The 16,223-nt window shown below is 44.5% G+C and overlaps 1 protein-coding gene across 1 annotated transcript in view; it reads left to right on the forward strand.

Moving 5' to 3' along the window:
- Positions 1-16,223, forward strand: part of thsd7aa (thrombospondin, type I, domain containing 7Aa) — a 140,950-nt gene that overhangs the window by 46,849 nt on the left and 77,878 nt on the right. Inside the window, exons 8-9 of the mRNA XM_061837720.1 lie at positions 415-655; positions 15,254-15,369. Coding sequence (XP_061693704.1) covers positions 415-655; positions 15,254-15,369 — 357 coding nt within the window. The remainder of the gene's footprint in view (positions 1-414; positions 656-15,253; positions 15,370-16,223) is intronic.

Below are 16,223 nucleotides of genomic sequence, written 5' to 3' on the forward strand. Positions count from 1 at the left end.
AGGAGCCAGATGTGCCCTCAGATGACATTGGCCACCTCAGTTGGATAAGTGGTACAGAAAATGGATGTATGGATTAAGTGATACAGAATTATACAGCACAAATTATTGCATGTTACTCCAGTGACATGTTTACAGGAATGATAATGCAAAAGGATATTCTACCATAAGTAAGTACAATAAATAAGGCAGGAATTTAATCAGTAAATACTACAACCAAAATCACACAGGGCAAGAAAATATTTTATGGTTGAGGTTATGTTTGTCCTGGATGACCATTAATAGAAGACTGACATTGATTAATAGAGCTCCATGATCATGACAGTTTAGGTATCAAATGAGCAATTGTAAAGTATAATGAACTTGCAAGTACAAAAACATCACTGATATCTACACCATTACATGTCCTTTTAATAGGTGGAATTCCATGTCCCAATATCAGTGCCCTGCAGGAGGTGAGGAGCTGCAATGACAACCCCTGCACTGTCTACCACTGGCAGACTGGACCATGGGGACAGTGTATAGAGGACACCTCCATCCCAGCCAACAATATGTCTGTGGGTCACACACATGGAGATGATTCCGCGTGCTCAGTAGGGATGCAGACTCGTAAAGTCATCTGTGTCCGGGTAAATGTGGGCCAGGTTCCTCCCAAAAAGTAAGATTGCCTGAAATAACGCAGTGCATTTGTATTTGTATGTCATAAAAGAGTGTGCATCGATGTTACTTTATGTCATGAACAATGGTTATTCACTTGATATCATAGGGTGTTGAGAAGAATTGAATGATGATCAACTTTTTCTGTATGCCTGAATAGCAATGTAACAGGAGACGCTTTTTTGCAATCACTGCTTGTTTCACCTCTGTTTACATTTCTCTTGCTGACAACCTTGTTTTTCTGCTTCCGAAGAAATTACAAGCAGTGATTCTTAGATATTTTTAAAACTGTGAGACTGTACTTTTTCCAGATGTAGTCAGTCATTGCCATATTCCAGGATTCTCTGTATTCCCTCACCATCGCGTGAACGTAGCACACTCCAGTAACAAGATGACATAATTCTCTACTTTAGAGTATCACAAACTGCTCCAGAAGACGATGGTCTTAGAAACAAAAACCCTAACCCTAAAATCTAAGTAAATGGACAGTCGGTGAATTAAACCACTCTACTGATGTCTCAAAATGGTGAGCAGTACCATGCTAACGGATAGTCACTTAGCTCCACAAAGAGGACAGATGTGGACTGTGGAAGCTATCAGGGATCATTCACCAGTTCTCCCTGAAATTTACTGGGAACAAAGCTTAAAGATATGGAACGGCATCCAAAAGAGAAGAAAGAACATCAGCAGATTACCAAGGAATCTGAACATTTTTACAAGACCCTGGCAATGAATGCTCAGTCACCACGCCACTGAAAGGTATGAAACCATGATTTGGCATCTGATATCTGTACATAAATCATGGAGCTCACTCATGAGCACCCAACTGTCTAATTGGTCATCATCCCAACAACAGCTCTGGATGTTTTCAAGCGGGAATCAGAAGTACTGAAAAGAAATTTCATCGAGCTCCTAAAAAAAAGTACAATTGGATGATGAGGTTTTTATAGGTGGACCTTTCCCAATGATGCAATTAGGAGATGAATGGTTTCAGCATGCTTTTAAAATTAAATAAGTGGCTTTAAGAAGTGTGTACTGCAATGCAGCCCTATGGGGGCACAAACCCGTGCAATCTGTAGGCCGGTCCCAAGCCCGGATAAATGCAGAGGGTTGCGTCAGGAAGGGCATCCGGCGTAAAAACTGTGCCAAACAAATATGAGCGTTCATCTAAAGAATCCCATACCGGATCGGTCGTGGCCCGGGTTAGCAACGCCCGCCCCCGGCACTGCTAACCTGCAGGGCGTCGGTGGAAATTCAGCTACTGTGGGTCGAAGACAAAGAAGAGGAGGAAACCGGATCCAGCGTCAGAAGAAAAAGAGGAATGCACAGAGCCTACAACTGAGTGTAGGGACTTTGAATGTTGGGACTATGACAGGAAAAGCACAGGAGTTGGTTGACATGATGATTAGGAGAAAGGTTGATATTCTGTGCATCCAAGAGAGCAGGTGGAAAGGTAGTAAGGCTAGAAGTTTGGGAGCAGGGTTTAAATTATTCTACCACGGAGTAGATGGGAAGAGAAATGGAGTAGGGGTTATTTTAAAGGAAGAGCTGGCTAAGAATGTCTTGGAGGTGAAAAGAGTATCAGATCGAGTGATGAGACTAAAATTTGAAATTGAGGGTGTTATGTATAATGTGGTTAGCGGCTATGCACCACAGGTAGGATGTGACCTAGAGTTGAAAGAGAAATTCTGGAAGGAACTAGATGAAGTAGTTCTGAGCATCCCAGACAGCGAGAGAGTTGTGATTGGTGCAGATTGTAATGGACATATTGGTAAAGGAAACAGGGGCGATGAAGAAGTGATGGGTAAGTACGGCATCCATGAAAGGAACTTTGAAGGGCAGATGGTGGTGGACTTTGCAAAAAGGATGGAGATGGCTGTAGTGAACACTTATTTCCAGAAGAGGGAGGAACATATAGTGACCTACAAGAGCGGAGGTAAAACCACGCAGGTAGATTATATTTTGTGCAGACGATGTAATCTGAAGGAGGTTACTGACTGTAAAGTAGTGGTAGGGGAGAGTGTAGCTCGACAGCATAGGATGGTAGCATGTAGGATGATTCTGGTGGTGGGTAGGAAGATTAAGAAGACAAAGGTAGAGCAGAGAACCATGTGGTGGAAGCTGAGAAAGGAAGAATGTTGTGCGGCCTTCCGGAAAGAGGTGAGACAGGCTCTCGATGGACAACCGAAGCTCCCGGAAGACTGGACGACGACAGCCAAGGTGATCAGAGAGACAGGCAGGAGAGTACCTGGTGTGTCATCTGGTAGGAAAGGGGAGAAGGAGACTTGGTGGTGGAACCCCATAATACAGGGAGTCATACAAGGAAAGAGATTAGCGAAGAAGAAGTGGGATACTGAGAGGACTGAGGAGAGGCGAAAGGAGTACATCGAGATGCGACGTAGGGCAAAGGTAGAGGTGGCAAAGGCTAAACAAGAGGCATATGAAGACATGTACACCAGGTTGGACACGAAAGAAGGAGAAAAGGATCTCTACAGGTTGGCCAGACAGAGGGATAGAGATGGGAAGGATGTACAGTAGGTTAGGGTGATTAAGGATAGAGATGGAAATGTGTTGACTGGTGCCGGTAGTGTGCTAAATAGATGGAAAGAATACTTTGAGAAGTTGATGAATGAAGAAAATGAGAGAGAAGGAAGAGTTGAAGAGGCAAGAGTGAAGGACCAGGAAGTGGAAATGATTACTAAGGGGGAAGTCAGAAAGGCACTACAAAGGATGAAAAATGGAAAGGCAGTTGGTCCTGATGACATACCGGTAGAGGTATGGAAGCAATTTGGAGAGATGGCTGTGGAGTTTTTGACCAACTTATTCAACAGAATACTAGCGGGCGAAAAGATGCCTGAAGAATGGAGGAAAAGTGTTCTAGTTCCCATTTTTAAGAACAAAGGGGATGTTCAGAGCTGTGGGAACTATAGAGGAATAAAGTTGATGAGCCACACAATGAAGTTATGGGAAAGACTAGTGGAGGCTAGACTCAGGACAGAAGTAAGTATCTGCGAGCAACAGTATGGTTTCATGCCTAGAAAGAGTACCACAGATGCATTATTTGCCTTGAGGATGCTCGTGGAAAAGTACAGAGAAGGTCAGAAGGAGCTACATTGTGTCTTTGTGGATCTAGAGAAAGCCTATGACAGAGTACCAAGAGAGGAACTGTGGTACTGCATGCATAAGTCTGGTGTGGCAGAGAAGTATGTTAAAATAGTACAGGACATGTATGATGGCAGCAGAACAATGGTGAGGTGTGCCTTAGGTGTGACAGAGGACTTTTAAGGTGGAGGTGGGACTGCATCAGGGATCAGCTCTGAGCCCCTTCCTGTTTGCAGTGGTAATGGATAGGCTGACAGATGAGGTTAGACTGGAATCCCCTTGGACCATGATGTTCGCAGATGATATTGTGATATGCAGTGAAAGCAGGGAGCATGCAGAGGAACAATTAGAAAGATGGAGACATGCACCGGAAAGGAGAGGAATGAAGATTAGCCGAAGTAAAACAGAATATATGTGCGTGAATGAGAAAAGTAGAGGGGGAAGAGTGAGGCTACAGGGAGAAGAGATAGCGAGGGTGGACGACTTCAAATATTTGGGGTTAACAATCCAGAGCAATGGTGAGTGTGGTAAGGAAGTGAAGAAACGGGTCCAAGCAGGTTGGAACAGCTGGCGAAAGGTGTCTGGTGTGTTATGTGACAGAAGAGTGTCTGCTAGGATGAAGGGCAAAGTTTACAAAACAGTGGTGAGGCCCGGCCATGATGTACGGATTAGAGACGGTGGCACTGAAGAAACAACAGGAAGCAGAACTGGAGGTGGCAGAAATGAAGATGTTGAGGTTCTCGCTCGGAGTGACCAGGTTGGATAGGATTAGAAATGAGCTCATTAGAGGGACAGCCAAAGCTGGATGTTTTGGAGACAAGATTCGAGAGAGCAGACTTCGATGGTTTGGACATGTTCAGAGGCGAGAGAGTGAGTATATTGGTAGAAGGATGCTGAGGATGGAGCTCCCAGGCAAAAGAGCGAGAGGAAGACCAAAGAGAAGGTTTATGGATGTGGTGAGGGAAGACATGAGGGCAGTTGGGGTTAGAGAGGAAGATGCAGGAGATAGGCTAAGATGGCAAAAGATGACACGCTGTGGCGACCCCTAACGGGACAAGCCGAAAGGAAAAGAAGAAGAAGAAGAAGAAGAAGTGTGTACTGCAGTATCAGTAACCTTTATTGACAATTTATACATTTTTGGGGATCACATACATCTTGGCATGGCGTATGGTTTCTGTCTCATTAAACAAGTGGTTAAGTTATTGGCTGCCATCATTTTTGATTGTGTCATTCAGCAGCACAAAGGGACAACACTGGCCTTGTTTATGTGGCTGAAGGACGAATGGCACACAAAGCGATTCCAGATGTATCTAGACAATCAAAGTAAGATGAGATAAAACAACACGAGGAACAGAAGAAATCACAAATATCACTCGAACAATCTGAGTAATGAATGAAAAATGAAATGAGGTACAACTTGGAATCTCCTACACCCCTCCCCACCCGCATTGGGGCAAATCCAATCCTAGAACTGACTATTATCTAGCTGAAATGCTTTATTAGATGTGACTTTATTAGATTGCCCCCCGCCTGAAACCAACATCCACTAAGATGCAAAGGGCCCTTCCAACCATGACACATCATATTTCCAATTCTGATGTGTGCGAGGTCGCGGCTTCAAATCAAACAACAAACAATTTTCTTCAGAATAAGTCAGAAGTTTATGGCAATAAGCCATTGTCCTTCCCTGTAATTCCAAGGAACAGAAAGTTTGCTAGATATATAGCACAAAGAAAATAGAGCAAAAAGGTCATTTATTCATTCATTCATCTTCCGTTCCACTGATCATCACTGGGGTGACGTGTGCTGTAGCCTATCCCAAGTATCTTTGGGTGAGATATGGGGTACACCTTCATCTGGTTACCATCCAATTGCAGGGCACATACATACAAACAAACGAAAAAAAAACATGTGTGCTGAGGCAAGACCTTCAAGGAGACGTGGGTGACAAGGAGGCATAGAAGGATCTGGGGGATCCGCCATCATGTACCATTTGAGTTGTTCAAGAGTCAGGAACACCGAAAAGGTGACACCTGGTTTGCCTGCAAATAAATCACCCATGTTCAATTTCCATATGTTGTTTTCAATCTCCTGAAATGCCTTACTATGCATCTCATCTCATGATCTGTCATAGTACAGATTGCAATGCATACAATCTGTTACCATATCATATGATCTGAGGTTGCTCACCCAAGATGACCAGAGAGTCCAAAAGTGTTCAGCTTCGAGCCAACCACTAAACTCAATGTCCACTCTTGCCCAGTAGATGGCACATCCCACAGGGCGATGTTCAACAAGTGGGAATTGGGAGGTGGCACCGGAGGCAGAGGCAGCCGAGCAGCAGTAGGTGTTACCATCCGGAAATTTCAGGATGAGTCCATCAGGGGTGGATTTGATGAGAGGGCAATGTGGCAATGAGGAGATCTCTGACCAAAAGATTGACTGAACAGTTAGGTGCAAATACAAAAGAATGCAAAAGAGTCTGTGACTGTTGGTTTGCCTCTCTTGGGTTGGTTGTAACCTCCTCGATTGTAGCCACGTGCTCCATTCAGATGCTTGAGGTCGCTGTCTGCACTCCCAGGCTCAATGATCAGGCCATCCACAAGTGAAGCACATGTTACAGCCACCAGGCGCATACCTCAACCCATGAATGAACCTGCTTGATACATCATGCACTTGGAACCGACAGAGGGAGATGAAATCAGAGCAAGAGTGGCTTCTTCCTGCTTTTTAGATTTTTTAACTGTAACATGGCAACTTGTGTTTCTGTAGTTTTGTGTTCGTCAACCTTAGACTCTTTTTCTTTAGCATGTCTCCTCAAATGATGTTTACCACCAGTCAACCTCAGCACCAGGACGGTCTGGAGTGGCCTCCATGGCCTGCGCCACAGACTTGGGAACGCCATTCAAAATTGCTGTTCTGAACACTTGCGAAAGAAAAGCACAGGTTGTTTGGGCGTGTCCTGTTTTCAGAGTCAGTGAGGGCTCGGTCAAGAAAAGCCGCGGCCTCCTCACCGGCTTTGGGAGCAAACACCAGATCTGAAATGACACACTCGGGAATTCGAAATAAAGTATCTAACGCTGTAGACATGGTCAAATAATTTTCTCATGTAAGAGCCTGATGATTGGGGAGAGAAGAAAATTCTGAAATTTGCATCAGAGTATTCAACTGCGAAAGCGGACATGATTGTGTAAGGATAACACGGATGTCACCTGCTGTTAACGTTTGTCCCGTAACCGCTCTCTGCACTGCTTGAAGCCAATTGGAACCACCAAATTGCATGGGTGGAAGTTTCTGCAGCAACACGCTCACATCAGTGGGAGAGAAAGATTTGTAAAACATACCGGAGTTACCAGTAGCCGTTTCAACTTTGGCTAACATGGGAGCCTGCAACATTTGGGAACGAGTCACACGCCGATGAGGAGGAAAAGCTGGACCTTTGGAAGATTCCTTTGAGACTTCAGGACCTTCAGGAGTCAGGGTAGGCACCTGAAAGATTCTTAACATGAGACTTTAAGTCTGGTAATTGATTGTAACTGAGCAACACACTGAGCAACATACAAACCAGCTGCGTGTTCCGCAGTGCAGACAGCAACTCCCTGTTCTCTTTTCAGTCGTGCTGCTTCTTGTTCAGCGCTAAGGGCGCGGTCTTGTTTTTCCGCTTCAGCGTTCGCTCTATCTTCATGTTCAGTAGCGGTTGTCTTAAGTTGATTTCTGATATTTTATGGAAACTCTTGGTGTCTGTTTAATTCTGCCTTCTACAGTCCTAGCTGAGTCAAACGTGTGAATGGGTCAGCTCTCAAGTTGGGCACTTTTTCCAATCTGGCTTCTAATTCTGTAATGGCGTCGGTCACTCTAGCAGTCAAAGTTTCCGCGACCATATTCATGTCAGTTGTGCACGAGTGAGAGACGTTTGATCGTCTACGTCTACTTCGAGCTGGCCCGCAATTACATTCAATACTGGAGCCTGAATTTATTTAAAGCTTTCATGGCTTTATGGTAAGGTGGTGGTACAAATGGGTTAGTTGGAGTGTCATTCTATGACATCCAAGTGGTCGCCATATTGGCTGAATCCTCTGTCCGTGACATCACCCCCAGATCCACCAATGAAATCACGCTGTGCACCCTACTATGGGAAAAGAACACGCCCCTTCTGACACGGAAGCTGTTTTTGAAAAGGAGAACACCACACAACCGAGTGAAGTTACCGGGGGAATATTACACTATTGTTTCGAGCCATATTCAGATAATATGTGATCACGGCCAAACCACCTGCCCGTTTGATTCACTTCTGCGGCGGAGATGAGCCATCGCGGCTCATCGCAGCCGGCCAGTGTGGCTCATTTTTGGCGCCGAGGTGGCCGAGCCGTGCTGCTTTCGGGGTTATTCATAGCCGCCGCAGTACGCGATGAACAACACCCTCGAGCTGGGGCACTTTACTGCGTTGTCGTTGCACGTAGCTGAGTGAGGCAGAGCCGAGCCGATCTGCTTTAGGGGGTTGCTCAGAGCTACTCCAGTACGCAATGAACAACACCGTTGAGCCGGAGTGCTTTACTGCGTTGTCCCCGGTCGAGGCTGAGCGAGGCTTTTTCGGCTGCATTCTTCAGAGCCGCCGCCGTCCACAAGCCCGATGCGCAGCCTTCATCGAAGCTGCGGCGCCTCAGCTGGTGTGGCTCATTTTCGGCTTATAATGGACCCGAGCCGTGCTGCTTTAGGGGGTTGTTCATAGACGCCGCAGTATGTGATCAACAACACCGCCGAGCTGGGGCGCTTTACTGAGCGCACACGGCTGAGTGAGGCATTGTGGGCTGGGTTCTTCAAAGCCACCACCGTCCGCAAACCCGAAGCGCAGCCTTCGCTGGCGAAGCGACGCAGCAGCCCGACACTGTCCGATGCGCACATCCACATATTTTGTACGCGGAATTTTTGTTTCATTATGAGAAACCAATTACGTGGTCCGCCCCAAACTATTGTTTTTTTTTTTGGAGCTGTATACACACCTACCTGTCATTTGGAACCTCCGTAGCGCTCGTCCTCTGCAGCCGTGCAATCCATTTTTCAGGAAGAACCGGATCTCTTGCAAACTTATGAAGGGTAAACCGATTCTCCCAAGTGTTCAAGTAATGTCCAGCAATGCAATGAACCAGCATTTTGGCTAACACGAAGGAACAATCAGCTACCTTCCCGGAGGTAAAACAAATGGAAACAAATGAGTCCACTTGGGGGCGCTTCTGTCCTTTACGTCATTTCCTGCTTCTTCTCGAAAACAAATCCCTCGAGAGGATTTTCATGGTGGGAGTTACAAAAAGCTGTATGCATCAAAATCATGTTTTTTTTGGTGAAAAAAACGCATGGGCTCATATTGGCTGCCGTTTTTTCATTAATATCATACTAAAAATCATCCATTTCACGACAGTGGCTCTTTAATTTCTACAAATTTTGTCATCTCTCAGGTGGATTATGATGATGATGATGATTATTTATTTATTTAAAAAATGCTCAATCCTCTTTATTTTAATGAAACAGTCCTTTGATTTTCGAATGACGAATTCCAGTCTCTAGTATTCTCCGAAAAGAACGAGACAACCTCCCGGTCCAGAAAGTTTTGGGCTGGCCTCAACCTTACTGGTGTGTTCTGCCATATATATATATAGGTAACAAGAAACAATGGTGGGTGATTTTTAGCTCTTTTGAGTCACTGTTTTTGTTTTTAATTAAAGATGAACGAAAGGTTATATTTTGAATAATTTATACACCTCCAAGATACAATGGGAAATTTATGGAGGATTTTACAAAACTGCTGTCAGTTATCTGGACAGACTCAACTATTTTGTCATAATGGCAGACTTTAACATTCATGTTGATAACGTGAAAAAAAATCTCATAAAGAACTCTCCGTAATCCTGGTTACATTTGGCCACTCGCAAGATATGAAGAGTCCAACCCACACTCCAGGTCACATTTTAGACCTGGTCATCTAAGGATGCTGATGTCCTCTCAGTTGACATTAAGAGTATGGCTATTTCTAACCATTTTTGTGTGTTGTTTGAATTATAGATTCCCCAAAAGTTCAAACTATGTCTATGTCTATTGAAAAAAAAATGCATACAGTAATTGACAGTACCACCACTCGGTTCATGAAGACCACAGGTGTATCCCAAACTCTGAATGCAGAGACAATTGATGAACGTCTGGAAAAACTCACCTAAAAAAAAATCTCAAATATCATTAATCCTGTCAAGCCTATTAAAACTAAGACATTCTTGATGTAAACTTGAACTCCGGGGAACAACTCTATGACGGTAAAGACCTCAAAATGAAAGTGTGGGGAACCAAAATGGAAGCGTAGAAAAACAAAACTCTCAATTGACGATGACCTATACAGACAAGGTCTTTAATTTTAGTCAAGAGTTCGTTAGGGCTAAACGGCAACACTTTTCTGAAATCATCAGTAAGAACTTTGACAATACTTGCACACTCTTTGGTGTGAGAGAGAAGCTCACTAACCCAGAAGTTCCAGAATTCCTGAAAGCAGATAAATTCAATGAATTTGTTCACTTTTTTAGTGAACAGATATAATTCATCAGGTTAAATATAAGCACGAAACAGCAAAATGCTAAATTATGGTACATCTGTAGCCACCCAGTAAAAACTGTTATCACCATGTCAAAATTTGATGCAGTTGACAAAGAAACTGTAGAGAAAATGGTTCAGCAGCTGAAAACATGAACAAGCCGTCTTGACACAATAGGGTCTGATTATTTCAAAACTATTGCAAAATCTGTGCTAGCTGATTTGCAGTGACCAATCATTTTCTCACTTCAGTCAGGCGAGTTTTCTAAAGTTCTTAAAGTAGCTCCCATGAAGCCTCGTGAAAAAGAACATTGGACGCTTCTATGTTAACAATCTATAAACCATTCTCAAACCGCCCCTTCATAGCCATGATTGTCAAGAAAGTTATTGTTCATCAAATCAATTTCTTGAATTTAAATGGACTTCTTGACATATTTCCACCAAAACAGGCAGAGGCACAAATATGAGAGGTTAGAGGCAAGGTCCAAAAAGATGAAACAAGGTGCATTGACTATGAGGCAAAATTTGAAAACATGAACAAAAATGTTACAAGACTATGAAGGCACAGATACGCTGTGACAAATGGATGCTCTACAAAAGACTTACAACTTACGCAAAATAGCGGAAAAACCCAATATGCAGTAATGCAATTCCACTAAATGGAAAATGCCGATGACACATTAAAAACTTAAATGCCTGGTCTAATTAGTGTCCAATTCAAAGCAGCTGCGTGACAGCTTTCAGAGGCTGTACCGCCCAGGGCAGTGGTTTTGCCATGCCCCTCACAGGCAGTACCGCGCAGGCCAGTGGCTTGGCCATGCCCCTGAAAGAGCCCCCCCCCCCCCCACCCACACACACACACACACACAAGGTGGGGATCCCAGACGTGACAGAACAACAACAAAAATGACCAGGTGAGTGCACAAACCCCCACCCCCACCCCAGTCTGTCTGGTGGTGGTCCAGGCCACCAAAAGCAAGCAGTCTGGCCGAGCAGGTCAGGAGGTTGGCCAGGACGCCAAAACCCAGAGTCCACACAGATCGACTCGGGTGGACATCCTCGAGGAGGAGCGGGAAGCGGCCGTAGATCAGTCACCACCGAGGCATGGTCATCAGGTGGCCAAGAATCGGTCGCCGTCGTGATGAGGTCGTCACATGGCCTTGGATCGGTTACCGCTGAGGCGTGGTCGTCAGGCGGCTAAGGATCAGTCGTCAGGCGGCCAAGGATTGGTCACTGTTGAAGAAGGAGTGGGAGGAAGGCAGAGATCAGTCACCGTTGAGGCATGGTCGTCAGACGGCCGAGAATCGGTCACCGCCAAAACAGGAGTGGGAGAAAGCCGAGGATCGGTCGCCATCACGGTGTGGTCATCAGGTGGCCTTCGAATCAGTCCCTGTTGAACCAGGTGCCAGAGGATTGGTCGCTGCCAAGGCATTGTCGTCAGGCGGCTGAGGATTGGTCACCACCGAGAAGTGGTCATCAGGCGGCCGAGGATCAGTCGCCGCCGAGGCGTTGTCGTCAGGTGACCGAGGATTGGTCCCCACTGAGTACGGTCGTCAGAATCCTCGGCTGGCTCTCGCTCATTTTTCGGTGGTGACCAATCCATAGCCACTTTACGTCCACATCTGGGCGCCGACTGATCCACGGCCACGTGAAGACTATGCCTCGGCAGCGACCGATCCATAGATGCCTCACGACCAGGCCTCGGTGGTGAGTGATCCTCAGCCACCTCTCTCACACGTCTCGGCGGCGAGCCATCCACGGCCGCCTCACTTGCACTTCTCAGCAATGACCGATCCACGGGGGCCTCAATTCCACAATCCTACCAAGTCCAAATAGACAGTGGACCGACGCTGAAAAGGAACTGCACGGACCTTCAGGTGCAGCAGAGTCAGGAGGACACTGTGACTCAGGAAGAGGTTCAGCCGGACACAGGTGGATCTCCCGAGCTGGGTGGCAGTGGGCCTGACCATGGTGAAAGTGGTCTGACGAAGGGGCCTGTTACAGGATTGTCAAGACCGAAGAGATGTTCAACCACCTAAGAGGCTGTTGAACACTTTGTGGGGTATTCTGAGTTGTTGTTCAGATGCAATGTATATACATATGATAGATGGAAGACGATGACGTTTATTTATTTATGATATCTATCTATCTATCTATCTATCTATCTATCTATCTATCTATCTATCTATCTATCTATCTATCTATCTATCTATCTATCTATCTATCTATCTATCTATCTATCTATCTATCTATCTATCTATCTATCTATCTATCTATCTATCTATCTATCTATCTATCTATCTATCTATCTAGGCGGCACGGTGGATCAGCTGGAAAGCATTGGCCTCACAATTCTGAGGTCCTGAGTTCAATCACGGACATGACTGTGTGAAGTTTGCATGTTCTCCCCGTGCCTGCATGGGTTTTCTCCAGGCACTCCAGTTTCCTCCCACATCCCAAAAATATGCAACATTATTTCGACACTCTAAATTGCCCCTAAATGTGATTGTGAGTGTGGCTGTTTGTCTCGATGTGCCCTGCGATTAGCTGGCAACCAGTTCAGGGTGTACCCCGCCTCCTGCCCGTTGACAGCTGGGATAGGCTGCAGCATTTCATGCCACCCTTGTGAGAGCAAGCGGCCAAGAAAATGGACGCATGGGTTTAGGGGCAGAGTTTAAATAATTTTACCATGGAGTAGATGAGAAGAGAAATGGAGTAGGGCTTATTTTAAAGGAAGAGCTGGCTAATAATGTCTTGGAGGTGAAAAGATTCATCACATCAGGTGATGAGGATGAAACTTGGAATTGAGGGTGTTTTGTATAATGTGATTAGCGGCTATCCCCCACAAGTAGGATGCGACCTAGAGGTGAAAGAGAAATTCTGGAAGGATCTAGATCAAGTACTTCAGAGCATCCCAGACAGAGAGAGAGTTGTAATTGGAGCAGATTGTAATGGAAATGTTGATGAAGGAAACAGGGGCAATGAAGAATTGATGGGTAAGTACGGCATCCATTAAAGGAACTTTGAGGGACAGATGGTGGTGGACTTTGTAAAGAGGATGGAAATGGCCTAACCTAAGTCCATTCACTGCCCCACAGTCAGCTTTAAAACTGATTTTAATATTGTACTACTGTTCAATAAAATGGTCAATGGTTTTGGTCCTAGAGAGGAACTGTCTCGTACAATTCGCCACTGCACTATTTGATTATCCTCTCCTCAGCTCCTCTATTTATTTAATTTCAAGACGCCCCTTATTTACATGGATGTTACAAAAAGGAGACGGCAAGCAAAACATAGTTGGAAACAAAGTGTACTTGTTTGTTCATGCGTGTGTGTATGATTGCTGAGTACATGTGTGGTCATCATTTCTTTAACAGACAGCAGGTGTTCGTGGTTCTAACAGTTCTGACGATTAGATGTTTTTGTTCTTGCTATCTCCTGCTAGGTGGCTGACACCTTATTTAGAGCAGAGCAAAGCATTTCTTTAGTGGAAGCAGATGTATGATAATTATATTCACAATTAATCCTACAAATACAAAGCTAATGCTAATGGTATACAAACCCAATAGGGTTCGCAGATCTACAGATTAGGTCAAGTAGTGGAACAGAGACTCCTAAGCAAACAGAGAAGAAGTATTTAGGTGTTAGGCTGCACACAATTAAATAAGTTGCCCAAAGAAGTAACATCACCCCAAATGACAATGATTTAAGTCCTGGTAAAAAGTCTTTGAGAGGATTTCCACTTTTAAATTACGTTTCTTGGACTGTATGATATTTTTAATATACTTATTTTGACTTTAAAAAATGTTTATCTGCTGTTTTTCCCCTTCATTTTTAGTTTTACTCATGTAAAGCAAATTGAGTTACCTTGTGTATGAACTGTGCTAATCTATGAATAAATTTGCTTTGCTTTTGCTTTCTGACTGTACTGTAGCCTAATGCAGCGTCCATATAAACATTTTGCAACCTGTTGAAAATATTTAGGGGTGCTTTCCTGTCCAAAATGAGAAATTCAATCATGCTTCCCTCAGGCATATGAAAATGACAGAATTTCCAAAAGGGCAGGAAGAAAAACAACACTTCTTTTTTTTTTTTCTCAAACCTTCAAACTAACTACAACCCATGAACATTTCAGAAAAAAAGTTAATTGGCTGATTTAAATTGAGCAGATTACTTTATTTACTACCCCCTCACAATTAACAGCGTATGTGGACTAATGAAAGTAATTTGTGCCATTGAAGCATTTCAATTTTCAAACCTTATCGTGATGAGATTCTCCTTTTCTGGTTAGTCACTTTCACATTATTCTCTCTTGGGATGGTAAGATCCTGGCCAGCTACAGCATGTTCAAACATCTGGGTCTATTTGTTCCCTGAAGATCTCTGCAGGGACCCTGAATGATGTATTTATTTATTCATTAGAAGGTATTATTTGGCAGCAAAGTCGCTCTATTCAGGAAAACCCACCAGGCCCATGCAGGATATGATAATTAGTCCGTTTGTTATTTTAGCACATTACTTCAGATTACAGCTACATGCTGCACAATGAACTGGTGATGCCACAGGATAATTTTTCACAACAATGAACACAAGGGTACCAAGGTTAAGCAGCTGTGACCACGATAAGATAACTGCCACCAAAGAATATATCCATCCATTCCTCAGCCCCAAGTGGAAACCCACACAGGCACAGAAAGAACATGCAACCTCCACACACGTGGGGTCGGGATTTGAACCCCGGTCCTCAGAACTGTGAGGTCAACATTCTGACCTGTTGTGCCACTGTGCCGCTTATCTAAGCCACTTGACTTTTATCCCCATTATAGTATTAACGAGTTGTAGCTGTGAGGCAACAGATAGATCACATACAGCCCAGGGCATTAGAGTGTATTTGGTGAATAAGAATGTCAATGATGTTCTTTCAGGTGTCCAGAGAGTCTGCGTCCAGACACTGTCAGGCCATGCTTACTGCCTTGCAAAAGAGACTGTTTTGTTACACCATACAGTGAGTGGAATCCCTTCTCTACAACTTGTCAAAAAGGTAGGTCTCTTGTTTGAGATTTTGGCAAATGTATAAAATATGTGAAAAAACCTTTCAGGATGACCTGTGTTATGTGTAAGTGAAATATAAAAGTAGTGTATCGAAGACAAAGAAGAGGAGGAATGCGGATTCATCAGCAGCAGAAGAAATGGAATGTACAGAGCCTACAACTGAGTGTAGGGACTTTGAATGTTGGGCCTATGACAGGAAAAGCTCAGGAGTTGGTTGACATGATAATTAGAAGAAAGGTTGATATATTGTGCATCCAGGGAACAGGGGGAAAGGTAGTAAGGCTAGAAGTTTAGGAGCAAGGTTTAAATGATTTTACCACGGAGCAGATGGGAAGAGAAATTGAGTAGGGGTTATTTTAGAGGCAGAGAAGTTCTGGAATTAAATAGATGAAGTGGTTCTGAGAATCCCAGACAGAGAGAGAGTTGTGAGTGGTATGTTTTGTCGGAAGCAGGGGCGATGAAGAAGTGATGTGTAAGTACGGCATCCAGGAAAGTAACTTTGAGGGACAGATGGTTGTGGAGTTTGGAAAAAGGATGGAAGAGAAGGTTGATGGATCTTATGAATGAAGATTTGAGGGCAGTTGGTGTCACAACCCATCAAGACGGAGGGAGGACTAAAATGCAGGACTCCAGAGATGCAAAGGTAAAGGTAAAAGTGTTTATTCGGTCCAAAGTCAAGGATCAGGCAGACAGTCAAGTGGGGCAGCGGTCATCAGGACGTCTGGGGTGGAGAGCAGGTCCGCTGGCAGGCAGTGGTCGGTACACGGAAGATCGATCAGAGCAGGCAGGAGTATCAAAGACGTCACACTTACGGGGTTGGTCGGAGGACAGGTGGACATCGGT

Source organism: Syngnathoides biaculeatus, chromosome 1 (genome assembly GCF_019802595.1).
Source record: "Syngnathoides biaculeatus isolate LvHL_M chromosome 1, ASM1980259v1, whole genome shotgun sequence".
NCBI lineage: Eukaryota > Metazoa > Chordata > Actinopteri > Syngnathiformes > Syngnathidae > Syngnathoides > Syngnathoides biaculeatus.